Source organism: Cetorhinus maximus, chromosome 1 (assembly GCF_964194155.1).
Source record: "Cetorhinus maximus chromosome 1, sCetMax3.hap1.1, whole genome shotgun sequence".
NCBI classification, from domain to species: Eukaryota; Metazoa; Chordata; class Chondrichthyes; order Lamniformes; family Cetorhinidae; genus Cetorhinus; species Cetorhinus maximus.
In genome coordinates this window covers 126,988,013-127,012,281 of record NC_135879.1, presented here as the reverse complement: position 1 = coordinate 127,012,281, position 24,269 = coordinate 126,988,013, and the positions used below count along the sequence as shown (strand labels likewise).

General features: G+C 41.2%; 1 protein-coding gene across 5 annotated transcripts in view; it reads left to right on the top strand.

Annotated features, from left to right (window-relative positions):
• arap2 (ArfGAP with RhoGAP domain, ankyrin repeat and PH domain 2) overlaps positions 1-24,269 on the top strand; it is a 454,954-nt gene that overhangs the window by 190,444 nt on the left and 240,241 nt on the right. For all 5 annotated transcript variants that reach the window (XM_078546079.1, XM_078546088.1, XM_078546071.1 and 2 more), the window contains 3 exons: positions 17,589-17,709; positions 19,609-19,796; positions 23,402-23,508. In XM_078546079.1, coding sequence (XP_078402205.1) covers positions 17,589-17,709; positions 19,609-19,796; positions 23,402-23,508 — 416 coding nt within the window. The remainder of the gene's footprint in view (positions 1-17,588; positions 17,710-19,608; positions 19,797-23,401; positions 23,509-24,269) is intronic.

Sequence of the window (24,269 nt, the reverse complement as noted above, 5' to 3'; positions counted from 1 at the left end):
TCATAGAAATCCATTAAAATGATTAACCTAATTCCATTTTTGACATGAGTAGCTACGAAAGCTATTGGTGACGGAGAGATTCTCCACATACAGTAAGCTATATTTTGTTTCTTTTTCATAGGATGTGGGCATCGCTGGCAAGATCCCCCAGCATTTGTTGCCCATCCTAATTGCCATTGTTAAGAGTTGGCAATATTGCTGTGGGTCTGGAGTCACATGTAGACCAGACCGGGTAAGGACAGTAGATTTCCTTCCCTAAAGGACATTAGTGAATGTTACGACAATCAACAATAGTTCCATGATCACCATTACTGAGACTTGCTTTATATTCCAGATTTATTAACTGGGTTTAAATTCCACCAGCTGCCATGGTGGGATTTGAACCCCTATCTCCAGAACATTTGCTTGGGCCTCTGGATTACTAGACCAGTAACATTGCCACCATTGCATGTCCTGCTGCTAGAAGAGGAGCGAAAAGCTGTCAGTGGTGTTAACTGCTTATTCCTCAGTGCAACCCTAGAATTTTTCTATTCATTCCATGGGATGTGGGCTTCGCTGGCTGGGCCAGCATTTATTGCCCATCCTTAGCTGCCCATGAGAGGGTGGTGGTGAGCTGCCTTCTTGAACCACTGCAGCCCAGGTGGTGTAGGTACACCAGCAGTTCTGTTAGGAAGGGAGTTCCAGGATTTTGACCCAGTGACAGTGAAGGAACGGTGATATATTTCCAAGTCAGGATGGTGAGTGACTTGGAGAATAAGACAAATGTGTTGTGTGTTGGCATTGACTCATTATCATTAGCGGATGATGTTTTTTCCCCCTTTGAGAATAATTCAACTTCTGTGTAACTAGTATCATGCAGGGTGAGTCACCCACTAAGACTGCCCCTTTCAGATCTTCCTGTGTACCATCCTGCACTGAGCTGTGAATATATAGTTTTGGTTTTAATATGTCATTAATTTTTCCTTATCCCTGCCAATGACAGCTACAGTCTTGCCTGAGGAACAGCATGGAAGCTTAAGATCCATAAGATTATGGCTGTAAAATGAGGTTTATGGTACAGTTTTCCTTCTGTAAATTGTTGCATGGTTCTGGTTTTGTAGCATCTGCTCTGGTTCTATTTCAGCTGATTAAACTTTCTGTCTCTGAATGATATTGGCGCTAGGTTTCAAAATATGCATCAAACATGGACCCTTCCTGTGAGTGATGCACAAAATCCTTGTTCCATCTGCTAAGCTGTGGAAGAAATGTGTAACCAGTATCATGAGAAGTAATGAAAACAGAAAGTGCTGGAAAAACTCAGCAGGTCTGGCAGCATCTATGGGAAGAGAAACAAAGTTAATGTTTTGAGTCCAATATGACTCTTTTTGGAACTGAAGAAAGGTAGAAATGTGATGGGGCTTATACTGTTGAAAAAGTGGGGGAAGGTGTCAAGTGGAACAGAAGGGAAGGTCAAGGATAGGTTAGAGGGCAGGGAGAGATTAAATACCAAAGATGTCATAGAACAAAATGTTAAAAGGAGTGGTAATGACAGTAGTAAAGAAACAAAGATTTGGTCCAGAGTAGGTGTTAATAGCCGAATAAAGGTCAGCCCTGTCTGAAAGTAAAAATATGAAAACAAGAAAACTGGCACTTGTGGGTTGAGGGGGAGAAGAATCACAGTGGAGGACAGATTTAGTGGTCTGAAGTTGTTGAAATTGATGCTAAATCTAGAAGGCTGTAAAGTGCCTGATCAAAAGCTGAGGTCTGTTCCTCCAGCTTGTGTGAGGCTTCACTGGAACATTGCAGCAGACGAAGGAAAGAAATGTGGGCATGAGAGCAAGATGGTGAATTAAAATGACAAGTGACTGAAGAGTTGGGGTCATGCTTACGGACTGAGTAGAGATGTTCCGCAAAGTGTTCACCCAGCCTGCGTTTGGTCTCACCAATATAGAGGAAATCGCATTGTGAGCAGCAAGTACAGCATATCAAATTGAAAGAAGTACAATTGAATTGCTGCTTCAACTGGAAGGTGTGTTTGGGGCCTTGGACAGTGTGGGGAGAGGAGGTAAAGGGCAGTTGTTACACCTCTTGCGATTGCATAGCAAGGTGCCTTAAGAAGGGGATGAAGTTTTCGGGATGATAGAGGAATGGACCATGGACAGAGGAATTAGTATTTTTGAAATGCTGACAGGGGAGGGGAAGATGCGTTTGATGGTGGTATCATGCTGGACGTGGCAGAAATTGCAGAGTATGATCTTTTGAATATAGAGGCTGATGTGGATATGGGACACTCTATCATAGTTCTGGGAGGGAGGCGAAGGGAGAGGGCAGAAGTGCGAGAAATGGGTCAGACACAGTTGAAGCCCTGTCAACCACAGTGGTGGGGAATCCCTGGTTCAGGAAAAAGGAAGACATGGTGGAAGATATGAAAGGCAAATTGGGATTTGTGTTAACAAAAAGGTCAAAGAGACAAAACATTTCTCCCATTGAAAAACATGGGTCAGTGTTGTAGCTGGAAGAAAATTGGTGGCAATAAACCCAAAAGTAGGAATATTGAAATTCCTAAGAATCATTTTTATGGATTTGGGAGGAAATTTGTCCACTGGAAGTGATATTACATAAAATCGTTCTTTTAGAACAAAAAATGACACTGAGCCTCATGAGTAAAGGAAATTTGTTTATTTTAATGATAAATACCTACAAAGGATTGCTATTGTAATTTTATAATATCCATTGGGGAATTGTTAGCATAGTTCAGTAGATTCACTGGGATAGGAATGAGGTTGTAATATTTACATATCTGTAATCCCTGATTTAAAAAGATTGTGTTCCATTTGTGATTACTTGCTGATAATTTGAAAATGTTGACTTTTTAAATAAATCCTTTAAAGAAAATTATGGGCAGAATCTTCGGGTCGGCGAGCGGGTTTCGCCGAGGCATAAAATGATGCGCGGTGATGTCGGGCATGCGTCCCAACGTCACCACGCGTCATTCTGATCCTCAGTTCGGCGGGTGCGCAGCAGAGTCAGCTGCCCGCCCGCTGAACTATCAAACGCCTATAAAGCCCATTTAAAAACTAATTAAAGTAATTAATTGAGCTGTCAGTCCAACCTTCAGGTTGGCGGGCAGGCGAAGAGCCACGGGCGGGATGAGGTTTCATGAAGGGTTTATAAATTAAATAATTTTTTTCATTAAAGTTCATTGACATGTCCCAGCTCATGTGACACTGTCACATGAGGGGACATGTTTTAAAATTTTTTTTTTATCTTTATTAAAATTTTTAAAAATCACACTAATCTCCCTGAGGCAGCTCCATGCCTCCGGGAGATTTCTGCTTTCTTTTGCGCGCACGCGCGACAGAGCGCAGGCCCCGACTCTCCCTCCTCCCCCCACCCACACAGGGAGCGCTCAGTGCTTCTGGGTGCATGTCACGCTGGGCGGGATTTAATTGGCCCATCCACGCAAAATGGTGGCACCTAGCCGATCACGGGCGGTGATCAGCTGCGCACTCGCCCATGTCCGCTCCTGCCCAACCTCGCCCTCGGGGGAGAGAAAATTCTCCCCTATATATAATTAGGAAATATCTAATCATATACATTATTGCCTACTTTGGCCTTAACAAAATATTGTGCAACTATCTTGAGTGGCTGTTACCTGTCTCATGTATACACATTTGTACAGGTGCATCCATAGGCAATTCAGGCACACTTTCAGGTATCCTTATAAGTCTTTCTAAAAGTAGATGAACAAGATAAATCTTCACTAACAAAAAAATGGACTTACAGGATCAGAACACCTGAAAAGTAGGGAAAAAAAGCCTGGAGATGGCTTATAACATAGATTGATGCTCCTGAGACTGGAGTGGCCACGTAGTCTCAACAGCTATTGTGTTTCTTTTAAAGAAAAAGCTGACTATTTAAATAAAAATATTATTTAGCGTCTTTAATCTGTGTCAGATTTTGGTGGAAAATTTTGTTGAACCACTTGGGAAGAGGCCTTGTTAGTGTGCAATTTATCTTCCTCAGCACTGAATTGGTCCTGAATAGTGACGTTATTGTACAGTAGGGAAGTATCCATTTTTGGCAGTCACATTTTGCCAATTTAAACTTTACTTTTTTGAAATAATTCTTCCCAGGATGTCGTCCATGTTTACCATAATCCTTAAAAACAGTGCATATGAAGACAGAAATGTACAAGACCTGAAAAGTGCAACTCAGTGCAACTTACTTAACCTAAAATTCAAAAGCAGCATGCACAGTTCACTGCTCATATTCCTCATTTGATTTTCTTGCCAAATGACTGGTGGCATCAATCTTGATCACCTTCCCTGGGTTTCCATTCCAAACATTCATCACCCTCACACTCATTTTTAACGGGGTAAAACTAGCAACTAAGCACACCAGATGTATTCCACCCATCATATTGGATCATGCTCTTCAGGTGACCAGGACATGCCCTGCTATATTAAACACTGATTAAAATGTATAAGTGTGAGTCTTGCTGGCTAGGCCGGCATTTATTGCCCGCCCCTAAAGCTTTTTGTGATGCATGACCCTCGGTTTGGTAAACTCGCTTGGCAACTCGTGACAGTAACATACAGGAAGGGATCCTTCAGCAGTGTTATTGAATAGGATTGCCCACTGGATAGAAGTTCATAGAATCACAGAGCACAGAGGGAGGCCTTTTGGCCCATTATGCCTATGCTAGCTCTTTTGGTAGAATTATCCAATTAATCCCACTCCTTTCCTCTTTTCCCCTTGCTCTCTGTTTTTTCCTTTTCAAGTATTTGTCCAATTCTCTTCTTGAATGTTTCTATTGAATCTGCTGCCACCATGCTTTCAGGCAGCTCTTTCCAGATCACAACACATGATGTTTGTTTTGAAAAGAATGTTTCTCTTTGTCATCTCTGGTTCTTTTGCCAATCACCTTAAATCTGTGTCCTTTGATTACCAGCCCATCTGTCACTGGAAATAGTTACTCTTTCCTTACTCGATCAAAAGCCTTCATGATTTTGAGCATCCCTATCAATTTTCCCTTTATCCTTCACTGTTTTAAGAAAAACAACTCTAATTTCTCCACTCTGTCTACATAACTGAAGACCTTCATTTCTGATATCATTCTTGTAAACCTCCTCTGCACCTTCTTCAAGGCCTTGACATCCTTCCTGAAATGTGATGTCCATGATCTATCCGGTGTTTTGTTAAGGTTTAGCATCAATAACATCTTTGCTTTCGTGTCCTTCGCTTTATCACCTCGAGGCAGGTGTGTCGTTCCATGGATCGGAGAACAAATCTGTGCACAGTATTCCAGGTGTTGTATCACCAAAGCCCTGTGCAATTATCGCAAGGCACCCTTATGCTTATACTCTAATCACCTTTAAATAAAGGCCAAAATGCTTCCAAATGGTTGCTGCACCTGCTTGCTAACTTTGTGTTCCTTGAATGAACACACCCATGCTCCTCTGGACATCAACATTTATAAGTTTCATGCCTTTAAAAAATATTCTTTTTTATTCTTACTACTAAAGTGAATAACCTCACACATCTCCACCTTGTTGCTCACTCTTTATGTCTTTTTGTAGCCACTTTGTATCCTCCTCACAACTTACATTCCCAACTAGCTTTGTATTGTCAGCGAGGAAAGTTTCACATTGCCTATCTCTGACTCTTTCTTTCCCTTCCCTGACAACTCCGTCTCCATTTCTGGTGAAAGGTTATCAATTCATATTCATCATAAGCCCACTGACTCCCACCCGACATCCTGTAAGGACTGCATTCCATTCTCCATATCTCTGTTGCATCTGTTCCAATGATGTAGGCCAGTCCAGGTAAGGGTGGCAGATTTCCTTCCTTATAGGACATTAGTAAACCAGATGGGTTTTTATGACAATCGTCATCCAGATTTTTTATTGAATTCAAATTTCACCATCTGCTGTGGTGGGATTTGAACCTGGGTCCCCAGAGCAGTACCTTGGGGTCCCTGGCATACTAGTCCAGTGATCATGCCACTGCCTCCCCCAACCTCTTATATCTCTAACTTTTCCCAGTTTTGATGCAAGGTCATCGATCTGAAATGCTAACTCTGTTTCTCCCTCCACAGATGCTGTTTGACCAGCCTAATATTTCCAGCATTTTCTGTTTTTACTTCTGATTTCCCGGTATCTATAGTATTCTGCTTTTCAACTAAGTACATTACTCTTGGTCTCTGTCATTAATATAGATTGTAAGTAGCCACTGGCCTGCCAATTTAAAAATGTCCCATTTATCCCTACTGTTTGCTCCCTGTCTGTTGGCCAGTCCCTCATTCATTCATGTGCACTCTACCTGAAGGTATATCCTTAGCTCATTGTCTGCTGATGTTTCATCCTGAGCAGATTTCTTGGTGGTTTTTTGTCAGTGGTAGTTTATTATTGCCTTCCACTTTCAGGGGTAGGACAAGAAGGCAAGTCCCAAGTCAACCTCAGCCAGAATGGGAATGAAACCCATGCTGTTAGCATTATTCTGAATCATATGCTAGCCATCTATCTAACTGGGCTAACTGGCCGCCTAACCAATTCCCTATTCATGCTAAAATATTACCCCCAACTCCATGAACCCCAGTTCATATTTCCTCTGCTCATTCCTTCTTCCAAAATGTATCACTTCATACTTCTGTGTTACATTTCATCTGCTGTGTGTCTGGTCATTCAAGCCTGTCTGCTTTCCTGAAGTCTGTTGCTATGTTCCTCATTGTCTATAACATTTCTGAAATGATGTCCTGTATACCTGTCCGTGTTATTAATATGTATGAAAAGTGTTACGTTTTTGTTTTTGCTGGACTGTTTTGAGTAACATTCAAAACAGCTTCATTGCAGTGGTCTGCTAAGCTGCCTACTGGACAAGAAACAGCACAGAAGAGAAAAGAGAGCAGAAGAAGCTGAGAACAGAAAGAGGATGAGTGCACTGTTGAGGTGGCCATACTGGGAACATATGTTCAGTGGGCGATTCTTTTACTTTAACTTCACTGAGGAACAATGCCTCTGGGATCTTTGCTTTGCAAAGGAGCCTGTCAATGTGCTATGGACTGCACCCACATTACTTTGCATGCTTTTCATCACCATCTTGACATCTTTATCAATAGATACGGCTTCCACTACTTTAGTACCAACTTATAGCACAGCACGCAGGTATGTGACGGGATTGCTGGCAGCAGTGATGATTCACTTATTCTGCACCAGTCCACTGCACCACCTTTGTTCCAATGATGATATCAGATTTCTGTCTAGCTACTGGATGAAAAGGATTATCCCCTTCAAACTTGGCTCATGATTGGTGCACAGCTTGGTCTACAGTAAAAGCTTTGCTGCCGCCAGAAATATAATTGAGCAGATGGTCTGCTCTTGAACCCTCTGCTGTCTCTGATTTGTCACACTGCTTGTCTGACATCCAGTTCTGGATAAGCAGAAATTTCTTTGTCAATATAGGGGGAGTGGCCCGCTCGCCGACATGTAAAATGATGCGCGGTGATGTCAGGCGGGCGTCCCGACATCACAGCGAATCGGCTGCGTACCTGCCGAACTGTCAAAGGCCTATTAAGGCCTGTTAAAACTAATTTAAACAATTAAATGAGCTGCCTGTCCAACCTTAAGGTTGGCGGGCAGGCAAAGAGCCCAGGCGGCCTTCACATTTTTCATGGAACCTCATCCACGGGCAGGATGAGGTTTCATGAAGTGTTTAAAAATTCAGTAAAATTTTTTAAAAGACACTGATATGTCCCAGCTCATGTGACACTGTCACATGAGGGGACATGTTTTAAAAGTTTTCAAATACTTTATTTAGAAAATTTTAAACTTAAACAAATCTGTGCCTCAAGGAGATTTCTGCGCTCTTTCATGCACATGTACGAAAGAGCGCAGGCCCCAACTTTGGGCCCCGCCCATGTAAAATGGCGGCGCGCACCCAGGGGTGCCGATTGGGTCCGCGCTCGCTCCCGCCCGCTCCTGCACAATCCCCCCACCCCCAACTGGGGTCAAAATTCAGCCCATTGTCTTCGTTCCCCACCACAAATTCCAATCATTGGCCACTGACTGCATCCCTTTCCTGGCAACTGTCTGAGTCTGAACTAGACATTTAGCAACCTTGGTGTTGTATTTGACCCTGAGATGAACTAGTGATTCCATATTTCTCCCTTCTTCTAACTATGCTTCAGTTCTGCCGAAGGGCCATGAAGGCTCGAAACGTTAACTGATTTCTTCTCCGCCGATGCTGCCAGACCTGCTGAGTTTTTCCAGGTAATTCTGTTTTTGTTAGTGATTACATAGCTGCCCGATTACCAAGGCTGTCTAAGTCTGCCTGTGTAACATCATTTGACTCAGCCCTTGCCTTAGCTCATCAGCTGTTAAAACCCTCATTCATGCCCATATTAACACACAACCTTGATGATTTCAATGTAATCCTGGCTCAGCACCTAGCATACATGCCCTATAAACTTAATCTCATCTAAAACTTCAGATAGCTGTAGCGGGTGTCTTCAAGTTGCCCTGGCTCTTGAGATCCTGATTGCAGACTGCAGTATCTGGCAGTATGCCAGGTCACTGTGGGCCAGCTGCTTGTGTGGCACTAACGAGAGCATTGGCAAAGTGGTGGTTAGGGTGCAAGCATGATGCTATCCTGAAAAGGGTCAGCAATGCCTTTCCCATGGAGCGAAGGGCTTTCTCCTGCGACTGCAACTCAGCACTCCTATACTTCAACATTCTCCAGCTCTGCAAGAACAGAGTGCAGCAGTAAAGTGATGTTTTGAAGCTCTGTCACCACTGGATCCCAAGCCAAGTAGCTCCATCAAGGTGGCTGCAGCAGTCATGATAATAGAGCAGACTACTGGTCCATGTTGAACCGACTGGTCTCCATACTCTATGCAATCCCTGACACAAGTTGGAGTTGGACTCCTTCATTCTCTGAGCCATTGCACACAAGCTCACTGGCAGGCAGTCCAGTGCACCTGGCATTTCCTTGTATATGCCCATTAGCTTTCTTTGTTAGCCTGAATTCTCTGCAGCAAAACTAATATACAATCTCTCCCTCTTGTGATCTGGCACCTATGGCATCCAATCGACCTCTAGTCTAGTCTTTGAAGTATGTGTGGTGCCAGTCTCTGTGTTGGTGGCTGTTTGGGTCAGACTGAGTAATGGTGCTGGCCTCCTCCTCCTGAACTGATAGAGGTTTCTCCACCTTTTCAGAACCTGAAGTGAAAGAGAGAGATAAGTGTTAGCTTTTTGTTTGAAGACAGACTGAATTAAAAGTGACTAGTGAAGCAGCTGCTATTTGTCATGCAATGTGTTTAAGGTGGGATAGAAGTAAGAATTAAAAATGATAAAATGTAAACGAAGCCTGAACACTGATTCCCCTAGCTTTCTGTTCCTTTCGGCATTGCAGCCATGTCCTAGGACCTAAACTCCTCTCATCAATCCTCCTGTGCAAACTCCTCCCTCTAGCTGCCTGGAGGGCTTCCTCCCACCTGAGGGGGAACAGGATCTTCTTCCTCCTTATCTACTGCCTGGAACAAGGGCTTTTGATGCTGTGTCAGAGAACCTGGGTTCCTTCCCTGCATCACTTCCAATCATCTTCCTGAATGTGGGCACCCTGGTAGAAGACAGCGGGAAAGCTGCCCCCCCCCACCACCACTACCACCACCTCCCTCCCCACTTCCCCACACACATTGCCCCACTCCCCGCAGCCAATAGTGATGCTGCCTGGATGCCCGGACTATTTCTTAATAAGACCCCAGTACAAGTTTAACATACAGCCTAGTCCTACGTAAGCAGGCGCATGCAATGCCCTCCCTATTACATCACGTGCTATCTCGCTTCTAGATCTTTAAGTCTGATCTGTCCAATCAATGTTCCCCTTTAAGCTTTATCTTATCCCTCCTCGCTGTCACTCTTGGGGCCATGGGTGACAGTTTTCTGTGATGGTTTTCCAATCATTGTTGAGAATGACAGTCTAGTACTCATCTGCGTATGGGGAGGTGGGGGGGAAGGTGGTGCTAGTGGTGGGGGGGGCTTGGGACAAGGTGCCTTCTATCTTCTGACACTAAAAGGCAGCTAGCACATCATCTTGAATATAGGCTGACTTTTCATGTGACTGCAGGTTTAGTTTTCACAAGGTAATTTTCCCATGCACAGGACATCAGATTTCTCTATCTTTGTGAAGACAAAGGGAAACATCCCAAAAAAGATTGCTGCACTTGCAGCACTTTCCCAGTAGATGTCTGCAAATACCACAAAATAAAAATTTTGCAAGCTTTTAACACACATATTGCTTCAAACTAAATTTCATTAAATGAGAAGACATTTGTGAAGTGTTTTCACATTGTTCCTTTAGTTTACATTGTCTTCATATTCCACATGTCTAATAATTCTGTGTGCATTCAGTAGGCTTTAACAAAAATTAATAAAATATTCTTCCAGTCATGGAAATGGATAAAATGTAAATTTGAGCTCTCTTTATATGGGCTGAATCTTACCTATGTTGGGCGGGCCCGGGCGCGGAGCCAATCACCGCCTGCAATCGGCTGCGGGGCGCCATTTTACGCAGGTGGACCAAATGAGGCCCGCCCAGCGTAATACACGTTCCATAGTGCTAAGCGCTACCTGTGCTGTGCAGTTGGGGGAGGAGGGAGAGTCAGGGCCTGCGCTCTTTCACGCATGTGCCCGAAAGAGCGCAGAAATCTCTCTGAGGCAGCTCCGTGCCTCAGGAAGATACATAACAGAAGTTTTTAAATTATAAAGTTAAATATTATTTAATCATGTCCTCTCATGTGACGGTGTCACATGAGCTGGGACATGTTCGTGAAGTTATGAAAATTTATTTATTTATTTATTTCATACAAGCTTCAGGAAACCTCATCCCGCCTGTGGATGAGGTTTCCTGAAAAACTCAAAGGCCGCTTGGGCTCTTCGCTTGCCTGCCAACCTTAAGGTTGGATGGGCAGTGTTGTAATGACTTTAATTGCTTTTTCAAAGGCCTTAATAGGCCACTGACAGTTTGGCGGGTGTGCAGTCGCCTCTGGCGTCATCGTGTGTCATTTTACGCGTCGGCGTGTTGGGCCCGCCCCCGCACGCCAACGGCAACATTCTGCCCTATGTCTTAGAGTGCTTGAGATGTAGTGGCAATAGAAGGGGGTCGAGTATCATCGGAAGTCACAGACTCATTTTAGAGGGTTAGGTTGTGAATTATTGGAGAAATGGCGTGGTGGGTGGAATTGCTTCTTCAGCTATTTATGTGTATATTCCTAGTGGGTTAACCAAGTAGACCAGTTAGGGGCTATGGAGATGCCCTTGTGCTGATCTTTTATCTTGGCGCTGGGATGATGCCCTGAAGTTTCATGGGTAATGGAAGGAAAGGAGCAAAATTAGTAAAGACATTCATTTTAAAAAAAATCTTGCTGCAGACATTGAGGGTTGCAGGGGTAAATGGTTGACAGATGTATCGGCAAAAGTTGAACCATAAAAGCATTATTGCACATCTGTGTGTAACTTGATGAGCAATGGTTTAATTTATCCTGTTGCTGAATTAGCCTGATATTTTTCCATGCCCTTAGACATCTTTTAACAAAAATAATCTTTTCACTGGTTTGATGCGACTGGTTTACAACAGTGGCAGGGTCCATCTGTTTGCTGACATCATTCACTGAAGAATACAACTGGCCAGCAATGAATTCTGCTTTATGTGAGATGTATATTCAGCTTCATGCACTTACCTGCACTATCCACCATATAACAACCCATAATTAGAACTAGCTAAATTAGAATGGAAAAATATTGGAAGGTTTTTGTTCGTTCTCTTTTAACCCATTAGTCCATTCATGTTGCAGTTCATTAGCCTTGGTGAAGTTTTGTTTTTAATCTTACCGGAGATGAATTCTTACTTCCTGAGATTACCTCAAGAGCCTTACTTTTAAGAGCTTGCTTGCAATCATGTACTGTATGGAAACATTGAGCTGCTGACTGAGGCATCCTAAGATCTAAAGAATCGACTCGCCACCAGTGTACATACCATTATGCCACTTTGATGTTTACTGAATTATAGTTGCTGCATTGCAGCCTGTCCAGTGCAGTATAAATATGCAGTGTTGGAGTGAAACTGAGTGGCTTTTTGGGTTTTTTTGAATGACAATGTTTGGTTGGGATAGCAGCAATGTATTAAGGTCCTTTGATGTAAGATGAGTTAATTTCCTCCTCTGTAACAACAATGCAAATTTAAATTATGTTAAGAATTTTGTGGTTTGAAGGGTTAAAAATTGGGCTATTTGTGCTGTTTCTGCCATTCTTTTAGATATTAATTAATCTAAAAAATCTCCAATATTTTTCTTTGAAACTAAGGAATTACAATGGAAATATATGTAATATGGTTTTAACCAGCTAAATTAAAATTCACTTGCCTTTGATATACTTATTGGAGGTGGAAATGTCTGTCATTAGTGGGTAACATGACAAACATTTAGGTTTCAGCCATGGTTCAGTTGGTAGCACTCTTCCCTCTAAATCAGAAGGTTGTGCGTTCAAGAACAACTCCAAGATGTTAGCACAAAAAAATCAAGGCTGACACTCCTGTGCAATACTGGGAGAACACCATGCTGTCTGTTGAGACATTAAGCCAAGGATCTTTCTGTTCTCAGGTGGATGTAAAAGATCCAATTGCATTATTTCAAAGAAGAAAAGGGGAGATAACTCCAGTGTCCTGGCAACACAAAAACAATTACCAGGGGGAGAATTTTCTCCCCATCGGCGGGGTTATGTGCGGGGGCGGGTGCACAGCCGATTGGTGCCCCCAATCAGCTGGGCGCTGCCATTTTTCGTGGGTGGGCCAATTAAGGCTGGCCCAGCGTGACGCTGTGTGCTCCCCGTGCGGGCGGGAGTGGGGGGATTCCCTGAGTCGGGAGTGTGCTCTTTTGGGCATGTGTGTGAAAGAGCGCAGAAATCTCCTTGAGGCACAGAGGTGCCTCAGGGAGGTTAGTTTTAAGTTTAAACAGTTTAATAAAGTGTTGAAAATTTTTTTTATGACATGTTCCCTCATGTGAAACTGTCACATGAGCTGGGACATGTGCATTAATTTTAATAAAAATTCTTCTGAAAATTTTACATCATTCATGAAACCTCATCCCGCCTGTGGATGAGGGTCCATGAAAAATGCGAAGGCCGCCTGGGCTCTTCGCCTGCCCGACAACCTTAAGGTTGGACGGGCAGCTCAGCTGATTACCTTAATTGCTTTTTAACAGGCCTTAATAGGCCTTTGACATTTTGGCGGGCCAGCTATGCATCCGCTGAGCTGAAAATCTAAATGACGCGCAGTGACGTCGGGACGCACGCCTGACGTCACCCGTGTCATTTTACGCGTCGGCGAGCAGGCCCCGCCCCCACTCGCCAAGCCAAAGATTCTGCCTAAGCAATGTGGGAGCCAACTTTGCTGCCATATTTCCTACAATACAATGGTGACTACACTTTTAAAAAATAGAAGTACTATATTGGATGTAAAGTGCTTTGGGACGTCCTGAAGTTGTGAAAGGCACTATATAAATGCTGGCCTTTCTTTTATTTTGTTAAATATATAGCATCTATAAAGTGATGTTGCCATTTAAATTAGAGGTAATTTATCAGATCTCAATTGCCCAATGAGTGTCTGTGAGAGACGTTTTCTTTTTCAGATGTGAACTGACCTCTATTTCCAACTTTTTTAGATATAGTATTTTGAGCATTTGAATTTTTTTTGTGTTTTATCTCTACCTTGTTCTGCTTGTATATCAAATTATTTTTCAGTTACAATTATGTAGCCATTTTCTCAATAGTGTACGGATAAGAGAATGTTAGTGTTACATTTCTGGATGATGTGGAATGGAAGGTGGCATGGCGGGTAGGGTTTCTACCAGCTTTGCACCCAGATTCCATCACAATCAGCTGAACCAGCCCAAAAGATCGTGAAATCATTAGAAATAAATAAATTATAAACACCCAAAACCACATGCCTTCTCTATGATCCTTTGTACTTCTGCATGATTCAACATCACTGGATCAGGTCCCGCTGACAAAGCTGTTCAATCCTGTATGTGAAATTCAAGGCCAGGATTTCCCAGTCGGTGAGCGGGGGGATGGGGCCCGCTCGCCGACGCGTAATATGACGCGGGGTGATGGCGGGTGGAACTCCCGACGTCATCCCGCCTCATTTCAATTTTCAGGTCGGCGGCCAGGATGCAGCCAAATCAGCTGTGCGCCCGCCAACCTGTCAATGGCCAATTGAGGCCATTTAAAAACTAATTGAACTAATCAATGGACCTGCCCATCTAACCTTAAGGTTGGCGAGCAAGCTGGGAGCCCTCGCGGGCTTCAGAAAAAGCATGAAACCTCATCCACGGGCAGGATGAGGTTTCATGTAGGTTTATAAAAATTTTATAAAAGTTTAATTGAAAGTGATGGACATGTCCCAACTCATGTGACAGTGTCACATGAGGGGACATGTCAGGGAAATTTTATTTCTCTACATTTACCATTTTTAAATTTGAAGCTGATCTTCCTGAGGCAGCACTTAGCCTCAGGGAGATGAATGCACTCTTTCACGCGCAATGCCTTAATTGGCTCGCCCACGTAAAATGGCGATGCACCCCCGATTGGGAGCGCCAATCGGAGGCGCGCCTGCACGCGCCCGCTCTTGAACTTCCCCCCCAACCCCCAACGGGGGGAAAATTCTTCCCCAAGAGATTCCCCTTCTTGCACTCGTTCTAGATGGTTCTTCAAATTGTGCTCATTTTCTTGGGCACATATCAATAGGCAAGCTTTGAATTTTTTTTTCATAGCAAAAGTTTTAATTTACTAAGAAATGTGCCAAATAGTTTAGTTTTTTTTAAAGTCATTTTCAGTGATTTTAAATCTGGTTACTCACAAGTGAACCCGACATCCTTCTTAAAAGGAGTGCTTACTTTTGCTGATGAATCCATTTGCACCTGTGTTTGTAAAGCTGGACCAGGCTAATACTCATATATTTTAATTTGATTAAAGAGTATTTAAGCAATTACATACTATTATGCTGCCCGTTCACTCTAGTTTATTGAAGACTTTATGTTTCTGATTATGCAAATGGTTTAGTAGAATTTTGAACTGTAAACCTAACCAGCATCATTTCAAGTGCATTTTGAGTACAGTTTCCTGATTACACCAAAGTGGAGAGTCAAACCAGCTATCTACATCTTCAGAAAATTTGTCTGAACTAATAAATCAAAGTTTGAAATGCAGCTTTTATTGAACATGTGCCTTTTAATTTGCCTCGGGATCAAGTTCTCTATTTTCACATATTATTTTAGGGCTAAAAGAGTCATTATAGTTATGCATCAACTAAGGAATAACATTGATTGTGCCTGGGGAAATGAATGAAACCTAGACGGTCCTGGCCTCTGGATCGAGAGGGTGGGTTGGAGTAGTGGTAGGTGGGTAGTGAATAGAAGGGGGAAAAAATTGCAAAAATTTGCAGCCAAAAGCCTTTAATTTTCTGAACAACTTAAGGCATTCAACATTGTAACAGAAAATGTACTTAGTTTAAGTTCTGACAATCCAAACACAGCTTTAGTAAATGTACTCAATGTTATTAAGGCTTCATGTCAACAATTCAAAGGGAAAATTTTAATAAAAGACAAAAAATTGAGATATTACAGAATTAACCTAAGGCCTATTATAGGGATTTATCATTACAGTATTAAATGCTGGCTAGATTTTAAAATAACTTGGGATTTATGAGTATTTTTAAATTTTCCCTTATGTAAAATTCGGAATATAATAGAATAACCCATGATCAGTATTACGATAAAGCATTATCTTAACTTCAATTTAATGATGCATCTATGGCCTTTAAATTTGAGGTCAGTGTTATGATGTTTCTGCTGGGTTAATCTGCAATATACTTTAGTATCATTTTTACTATATGTTCTTACCTGTTGCAAGTGAACCTGGCAGTTCAATACTAACAGTCATGTGTCATATGATGCTGTATACTTTCAAATACATTTGGCTCCATCTGGCTGTCTTTATGAGTGAAGACCATACTGGTTATCATTCCTTTACCATTGTCAGTTCTGAACACTATTAATGCTAAAACTCACCTCCATGCATTTTTCCCAAAGTCTTTAATATTTTATTTTGTATGTACCTAATTCTTTATTATCTGATTATCCCACCACTGAGAATTTCATTCCCCAATGATTAGAAACCAGTTTAACCCAAAATGAAAGTCAGACTTGAAAAGTGCAAATTAAAAGAAATCTCAGTAATGATGGTCTTAACATAAATAATTTGTATTTATTAATAAAGCCTTGCTGGTGAAATACAAAAATGTTAATTGAACTGAAAAGTTCTGATGGTGTTGAAAATTGCAATTTAATGTCACCAGACCCGCTTCTCAGCTAATAGTTACACATACTTTATTTTTTTAAACGAGTAACTCGGAGAACAAAACTGTCATAAATCTTGTCATGTTCACGTGCAGGGAAAGCCGTTCATCTAGATGGATAAAAATAAAGCCCATTAAGATATAAAATATCAATGTTTCATATACTGCCTTTCATTGAAGCTCTTACCCTTTTATAATTCTGAGCAAAGTTGTTTTGTTTAAACCTATTTACTATACCCTGTCATTGCAGTGTTAAAATCTATAGCTACATACAAGCTATAGACCTGCAACAATGGCACTTTCGAGGTTTTCTTGCATCTGGAACTGTAGTGAGAATTGATGGTGAGCTTTAGAGAACGAGCAGAAACTGTAAAACTTTGACATTGTTCCAACTTTCCTGGGAAATTAGTCTAACATTGTAATTATAAGTTTAATATCAAATGTCATAATTACCATGTTATAGTAAGCATTTGAATCATAAATCATGCATTTTTCAAAACTGTAACACTAAAGAAAGTGTTTAAGATTATCAACATGATTAATTGAAGCGTTCAACAATGAATATTACAAATCAATTTAGAAAGTAGAAGCTCTTCAGAAAGTTTGTGATTAATGAGGCGCAGGGGAGGAGAGTGAAAATATTTTCCCTCTGAAATCAGTGATTGCTTATCTAACCTCCTTCATTGAGATAGGAATATAATTATATTGTAGGTCAGCAAGTAGGATGATGCAGGCGTAGTTTCACAAATTATAATTGGATGCAACAAGACATCTAATCAGTACAAGTCCTTTACAAAATGGACTTTAAATCAGATTTGAAAATAATAGGTATAATTGAGTTTTAAATGAGGTAAAAGGAACATTGTTTTATCAAATATTGAATAATAAAAAAAATGAAAGATTCACAATTTGCCCACTTTGAATTGAGCTATAGCATACTTGAAGGTTGGACTGTGGCTTCTTTGATTTCACAAAAAGCTTTTGCTCTTTATTTTGTGAACACGATGATTTGGTGTTGGTTTCAGTGGATCCAGCAGTTTCCCAGTGCCAGGCTGAAGAAGTCAGATCTTTATAATTAGCATGCGCTGTTCAGTGGATGATGGTCAGTAACTTCAATCTCGAGCATAGATGTTCACCACAGTTTTGGATAAAATGAATAAATATTTTTCTTACTATTTTTTCCTTCCTGTTCCTCATCAAAGGAAATGTACTCAAAAGGAATAATCCCACTCTCTTCAATAAACACAGTCCATGGGTTGGGAGATAACAAGTTTGAGGTGGTTTCCTCCATCAGAACTTTTACTTTTAGAGTTGAGAAAGAAGGTAAGAAAACAACATACCTGATGATAGTGATTAAGTTTGATTTATTGTTATGACCGATAGATCTAAATGTGTTCCCAAAATTCATCTTTTCACAACCTGTAATATCTAGAACCTCGCATTAAAAATCTATGCAGGCCCTTAAACCAGCCATTTTGTTCTTAATCAGAAATAAATTGCCAATCAGTTGCCTTTATTTAATTTTCTCCTGTCCTGCAGTATTTCTCTTCTTGTGTGAAGCACTTGATGGTTGTTCCAAATGATCTGAGATTGGGAATTCTGTGAAGCCATAGTGTGTATATCCAATTGTCATGTGGAGCTGAGTGTCAGAACTCCATTAACCAACTGAATACCATCTCACTACCATTGTTAGTTTAATTTATTGCACAGATAGGTCTCTGCCGTGAGGAATCTTAGGATATATCGTAATTTGAACTCCAGCAAATAAACCACAATATAACATACATGTTTGCAATAAATCAAAATTTGGAACTCAAAGCTTTACTGTGGAACTGGCTATATCTGGTGGTGGAGAATGCACAGCATACTTGAAATCTTAGTCTCAACATTGGTTGTAAAATATATAGCCAACATTCACGTCTGCACATCAGGACAAGCTGAAGTGTTACATGGTACTAAAGTCACCTTGCTTGTTAAATCGCCATATTTGCAGTATTCACAGAATTATAATGTCTCAGTTTAGTACAGAATTCCCTCAGTAGTACATCTTGAGCTCTTGACCTCAATTGAACAGCATGCTGCATAACAACACTTTTAATTGCATGTTAGCTTTAACATTACATTTGACACTTATGCTCTGGGTTTATCTTCCACCATTTATTTACTTTTAAGCAGAGAAATATGCATTTGAGCAGATTTGTCATTTTATATCAGTGGTTTAAAGCTATTGCACGAGACTAATAACTGTTAAACCTCCCCTGTCTAGCTTTTGTTTAGTTCAAAGATTTTGCGGCTGTTGGTGCAGTGCTTCATTGTGTTGTACCACAATGGGGTGGGGGAAGTGGGGCTGGTCGGTCGGGGGTGGGGGGTGGGTGTTGTCCCTGATGATAACTGTTTTATTAGTGGTGCACAGATCGGATAGTTAGCATTTTCACCATACCATTAAAATCAATCAGCAATTATATTGGCTTTGTTTCCCCTGGAGCAAGATCATCAGCAAATGATGCATGGAACAAACAGAAGCTAAAATGAAGTTACAGCGAGTGTCACACTTGAGGGTGATTTGGGAAAATAATTTGGATCCAGATTGTCATATGTCATGTAGGCTTAATCCAGTTAAATGTCAGCTTGGCTCGGTGCCAGCACTCTTGAGTCTTTCGGGAAGCGGGGGCTTGGTGGTAGAGGGGTGGTGGAGAATGCGGTATTTTTCATTTACTATTCTGAGTATTAATGAGGAGGTAAGGGCCCCAAAATGGGAATTGGTAGCCTTAATACTTTAAAAACTTTTCAAAATATTTTAAAAGAAAAGCTCAAGATAATGATAGTGTTTCAGAGAAGAGGTATGAGATTGAATGCAGACCTCCCCACTGCAGATTTAAACTGTACTGTGGTGATCCTTGCTAAAATGTTAATATACAAGCATTTCAAAATTAATAATTTCAGGAGTATAGCTTTTTCTTATATTATCATTACAGCATTATTGAAACATTCCAGGCTATTAGCATATTCTAGCAGCAACTGCCATTGTCCTTTGTTAAGATTTATAAAGGGCTATGTTTGGAACTGCGAACTGAACATTTGGTTCTTCACTCCTGTCGCCACCTCCACCCATGTTTTTAAAAGAAATCTTGTTTGATAGATACATCCCAAAAAAATAAACAAGTACTTTAGAATATTGTGATTGAATAAGACCAACTGAGTTCCTGAGACTTTCTTTGACAGGTGACAGAGATGACTGGATTGACACACTTCTCAGTGCATTAAAATCACAGTCTAACACCCTTTCTCAATTGAATCCTCGATGCGCTGTTACAACTGATAAATTTGGTCATCTTGAGCTAAGGGGCTACAAAGCTCGAATTTTTGTTGTATTGAGAGGCAGCAACATATGGCTTTATAAAAGTGAACAGGTAAGACTAAACATTTTGGTTATTCCAGTTATTATAATTCATTACACCAGTCAACCATGCATCTAAAATGGTTCACTTGACTTGGAAACAAAATGGTGTCAAATAGTTTCTGCTCTGTATGATGTTGAGAAGGTGGTGCTCTGGGTAAATACAATTGTACCTGACAATTTTGAAACAATCGACCCAGGGAACGTACCATTGTATTTGAAGGGACCTCCATTCTAATGGTAAAACCAAAATACTGGAGATGCTGGAAATCTGAAACAAAAACTGAAAATGCTAGAAAACTCAGTAGGCCCAGCAGCATCTGTGGAGAGAGAAACAGAGTTAATGTTTCAATTCCATATGACCCTTCTTCAGAGCTCTGAAGAAGAGTCATATGGACTTGAAACGTTAGCTCCACTTTAATGGTCGCTGGTTTGTAAATGACAATCTTTTAAACTCATTTATGGGATGTGGACGTCACTGGCTAGGCCAGCATTTATCAGCCATCCCTAATTGCCCTTGATAAGATGGCGGTGAGCTGCCCACTTGAGCTGCTGCAGTTCCTGCAGTTAACATGTTCCTCTAGGATTTGTTGTGTACCATGTCCAAAATGACACAACAACCACTTGATCAGTTTGCAGCAAATTTATTATTATTAGCCAGTTGATAGATCATAATATCTGCAACATCTTGTTGGACCTTTTCAAGTCACGGGTAATCTGAGTGCTAAAGTTTGGGGATAGCCATGTTTATAATTTGTTCTGTGGTTGGCTACACTCAACCATAGATTAAAAGTGTATAAAACATTAAACACAATGGTTGCTACTTTTCTAGCAGCACATTGCATTGCTCATTCTTCACTGAATCAAAGTGCCAATGCCTTTGAGCTGAATTACATACATACAGTAATGATGCTGTTCCACAGTAATCTGTTCCTAAAATGAATGATTTATTTTAAATATTTACAATTGCTTATTTACCACCATTTCTTTTAATCTAATTTATCAATCTACCCCAGCCAACTCACCTCTTATCTACACTATTGACTTTGTTTGAATTTAAGACCCTAGTTTAAGATTTAACATCATCACTCTCAAAGTCAAAACAAAGTTCTATCAAATGGTGATCATTCTTCCCCAATGGATCCTTTGCTATCAGATTATTAATGAATCCTATTTCATTGCACAATACTAGATCTAAAATAGCCTGTTCACTGGTTGGCTCATCAAAATATTGTTCTAGATAATTGTCTTGCATGCATTCAATAAACTGATCCTCCAAGCTACTTCTGTCAAATTGGTTTGCCCAATCGATATGAAGATTGAAGTCCTCCATGATTATTGCATTATACTTGTTACCTGCTCTTCTAGTATATTAATATATTATCTGTCCAACACTGGAATTACTATTAGGTGCCCTACAAACTCTCACCAATGTTTTCTGCCCTCTGTTATTTTTTAGCTGTACCCATACTGATTTTCTGTGCTAAGAACTCACTCCTGTCTTTAGGGCTACATTTATTATCAGGGCTACCCACTTCCTTTTCCATTTTGCCTAGCTTTTCTAAAACCCAGTAATATTTAGCTTCCAGCCTTGGTCACCTGCATCTATATCCATATCTCAGTATCGGAAGATAGACTGTACTGCACTCAGCATTTGATCAAAGGTAAGAATTAGAAAGAATTAGACAGGAGTTCCATCACTCGAGGCCAGTGTTAAGACACAGATCCTATCTCAGAGAATGCAGTATTTTTTTCCTTTATTTTTTTCATGGGTGTGGGTGTCCCTGGCAAGACCAACATTTGTTGCCTGTCCATAATTGCCCTTGAACTAAATGGCTTGCTGTGCTATTTTGCAAGGCACTTAAGAGTCATCCACACTGCTTTGGGTCTGGAGTCACATGTAGGCCAGACCAGGTAAAGATGGCAACTTTCCTTCCCTGAAAGACATGAGTAAACTAGAGGGTTTTTAACAACAATCGATGATGGCTGTCATGGTCACCAGTATTGAGACTAGCTTTATATTCCAGATTTATTAATTGAATTTAAATTCCACTAGCTGCTGTGTTAGGATTTGAACCCATGCCCCAGAACATTAGCTCTCGATTACTAGTCCAGTGACATTACCATGACGCCACCATCTCCCCTTTTATTTAATTGTGAAATCACTAGAGCCTGTGAGTGGGGGTGCAAATCCATGGGGAGAATTTTCTCCCCGTCAGGGGGGCGTTTGGGTGGGAACAGCTGCACAGCCGACCGTTGCCCGCGATCAGCTGGGCGCCGGCATTTTACGTGGGCGGGCCAATTAAGGCCCGCCCGGCGTGACGCGCGCCCGGAAGCACTGTGCGCTACCTGTGTGGCCGGGGGGAGGCGCAGAGCTGCCTCGGGGAGATTAATTTAAGTCCTGAAAATTTTAATATTAAGAAAGAAAAGATTTAAGACATGTCCCCTCATGTGAAAGTGTCACATGAGCTGGGACATGTCTATGAATGTTACTTAAAAATGTTATTAAACTTTAAAAAAACTTCAAGAAACCTCATCCTGCCTGTGGATAAGGTTTCATGAAAAATGTGAAGGCCGCCTGGGCTCTTTGCCTGCCCGCCAACCTTAAGGTTGGACAGGCAGCTCAGTTTATTGTTTTAATTGATATTTAAATAGCCTTGATAGGCCTTTGACAATTCAGCAGGCGCGTGCCCACCGATCTGAAAATCTGAATGACACGCGGTGACGTTGGGATGCACGCCCAACATCACTGCGCGTCATTTTACGCGTCGGCGAGCGAGCGTCCCTGCTCGCCGGCCCAAAAATCCTGGCCTATGTAGCTACCAACAATTGAAAGTAAGCCTATAATTTGTACTTTTTAGGTGGCAGAGCAATGGTCTACTAGACCAAACCCATTTTATGTATATTTTGTCTCCTTCCTCCAAAACATGAACCTAAATGTCAACCTAGATAGGGAGAATTGCCTTTTTTAATTCATACTTTGTTCATTGTTGAGTTGTTTTTTAAAAAAGGTAAACATTTGGAACATATGACATGTCACTCTCCTGTACCTCCTGTTTGTACTGAGGGTAGTACAATTGTGACATTGAACTTATGGCTGCTATTAGTTTCAACTGTCGTTAATAACATGGTTCGGACCCCCACTTGCAGGCTCTAGTGATTCACCAACTGATCATCTCATAAAACATTTCTGCATTCCCTGAGATAAGATCTGTGTCTTAATGCTGGCCTTGAATGAGGGGACTCCTGTCTAATTCTTAGCTTTGATCAAATGTTGAACCCAGTGTGGTCTATTTTCCAATTAAACAGCAGAGCGATGGCTTAGCTTCTGTCCATCACATATCCCATCCGACTCTGGAAGCAACTTACCCAGCAGTGTGAACAAGTTCACAGGGATCGGCAATAAATGCTGGCCTAGCCAGCAATGCCCACATCCCATGAATGAATTTCAAAAAAGACTGTCATATCTCAATGTAGCTTGTTCAAAAGTCAAAGGTTCATCTGATTAAATGCTGAATTTAGGTTTTAGAAAACTGGAGTGCTTTATTAGATAATCAACTGTTTGGTAGCTATCAAATTACATTTGAAAGGAAATATTAACTTTTTTTTATTTTAAAGGATTTTAAAGGTGGAATTGGTATTACAATGGTAAACACAAGTGTGGCTACAGTCAAAGATGTTGATCGTAAAGGTTTTGAATTATCTACTCCATTCCGAAACTTCAGGTAAAATATTTTGGAGCTATACATTGATTTCATCCCTCTGTTACGAAACAAAATTAATGTTCACAGCTTGCCCTACTGAGGGGACATACTATTCTTTGGAGATTGGGATCAAGACGTCTAGCGGATGATGGAGAGGAAAGAGAATTTGATTTATGCAAAGTTTTGCATGACCTCAGGACACCCCAAAGTATTTCACAACCAACAAAATACTTTTTGAAGTGTAATTGCTGTGGTAATGTAGGAAAATGTGCCTACCAGCAAGGTCCTGCAAACAGCTATGAGGTAAATGATCAGATAATCTGCTCTAGCATTGTTGGTTGAGGAATAAATATTGGCTAGTTGTCAAGGGAGAACTTGCCTACGTCACTTTGAATAGTACTGAGGAATCCTTTGCATTGACATTTGAATGAAAGCACCCCTGGCAGTGACATCTCAGCCAAGATGTCGATCCAATTCTGAGGGAGACCTTTACAAACATATGAAGTAGGCTGCTCGGCCCCTCGAGCCTGCTCCTCCCTCCAATGAGATCATGGCTGATCTATTTGTGTTTTGAATGCCACATTCCCATACCCCCAAAACCTTTGATTCCCATGCCTAACTAGAATCTATCTATCTCTGCTTTAAAAATGTTCAATGACCCCCCCTCCTTCACTGCCTTCTGAGACGGAGAGTTCCAAAGTTGCAAATCCCTCTGAGGGAAAAGAATTCTCCTCATCTCAGTCCCGCGACCTCTAATTTTAAAACAGTGCCCCCTAGTTCTG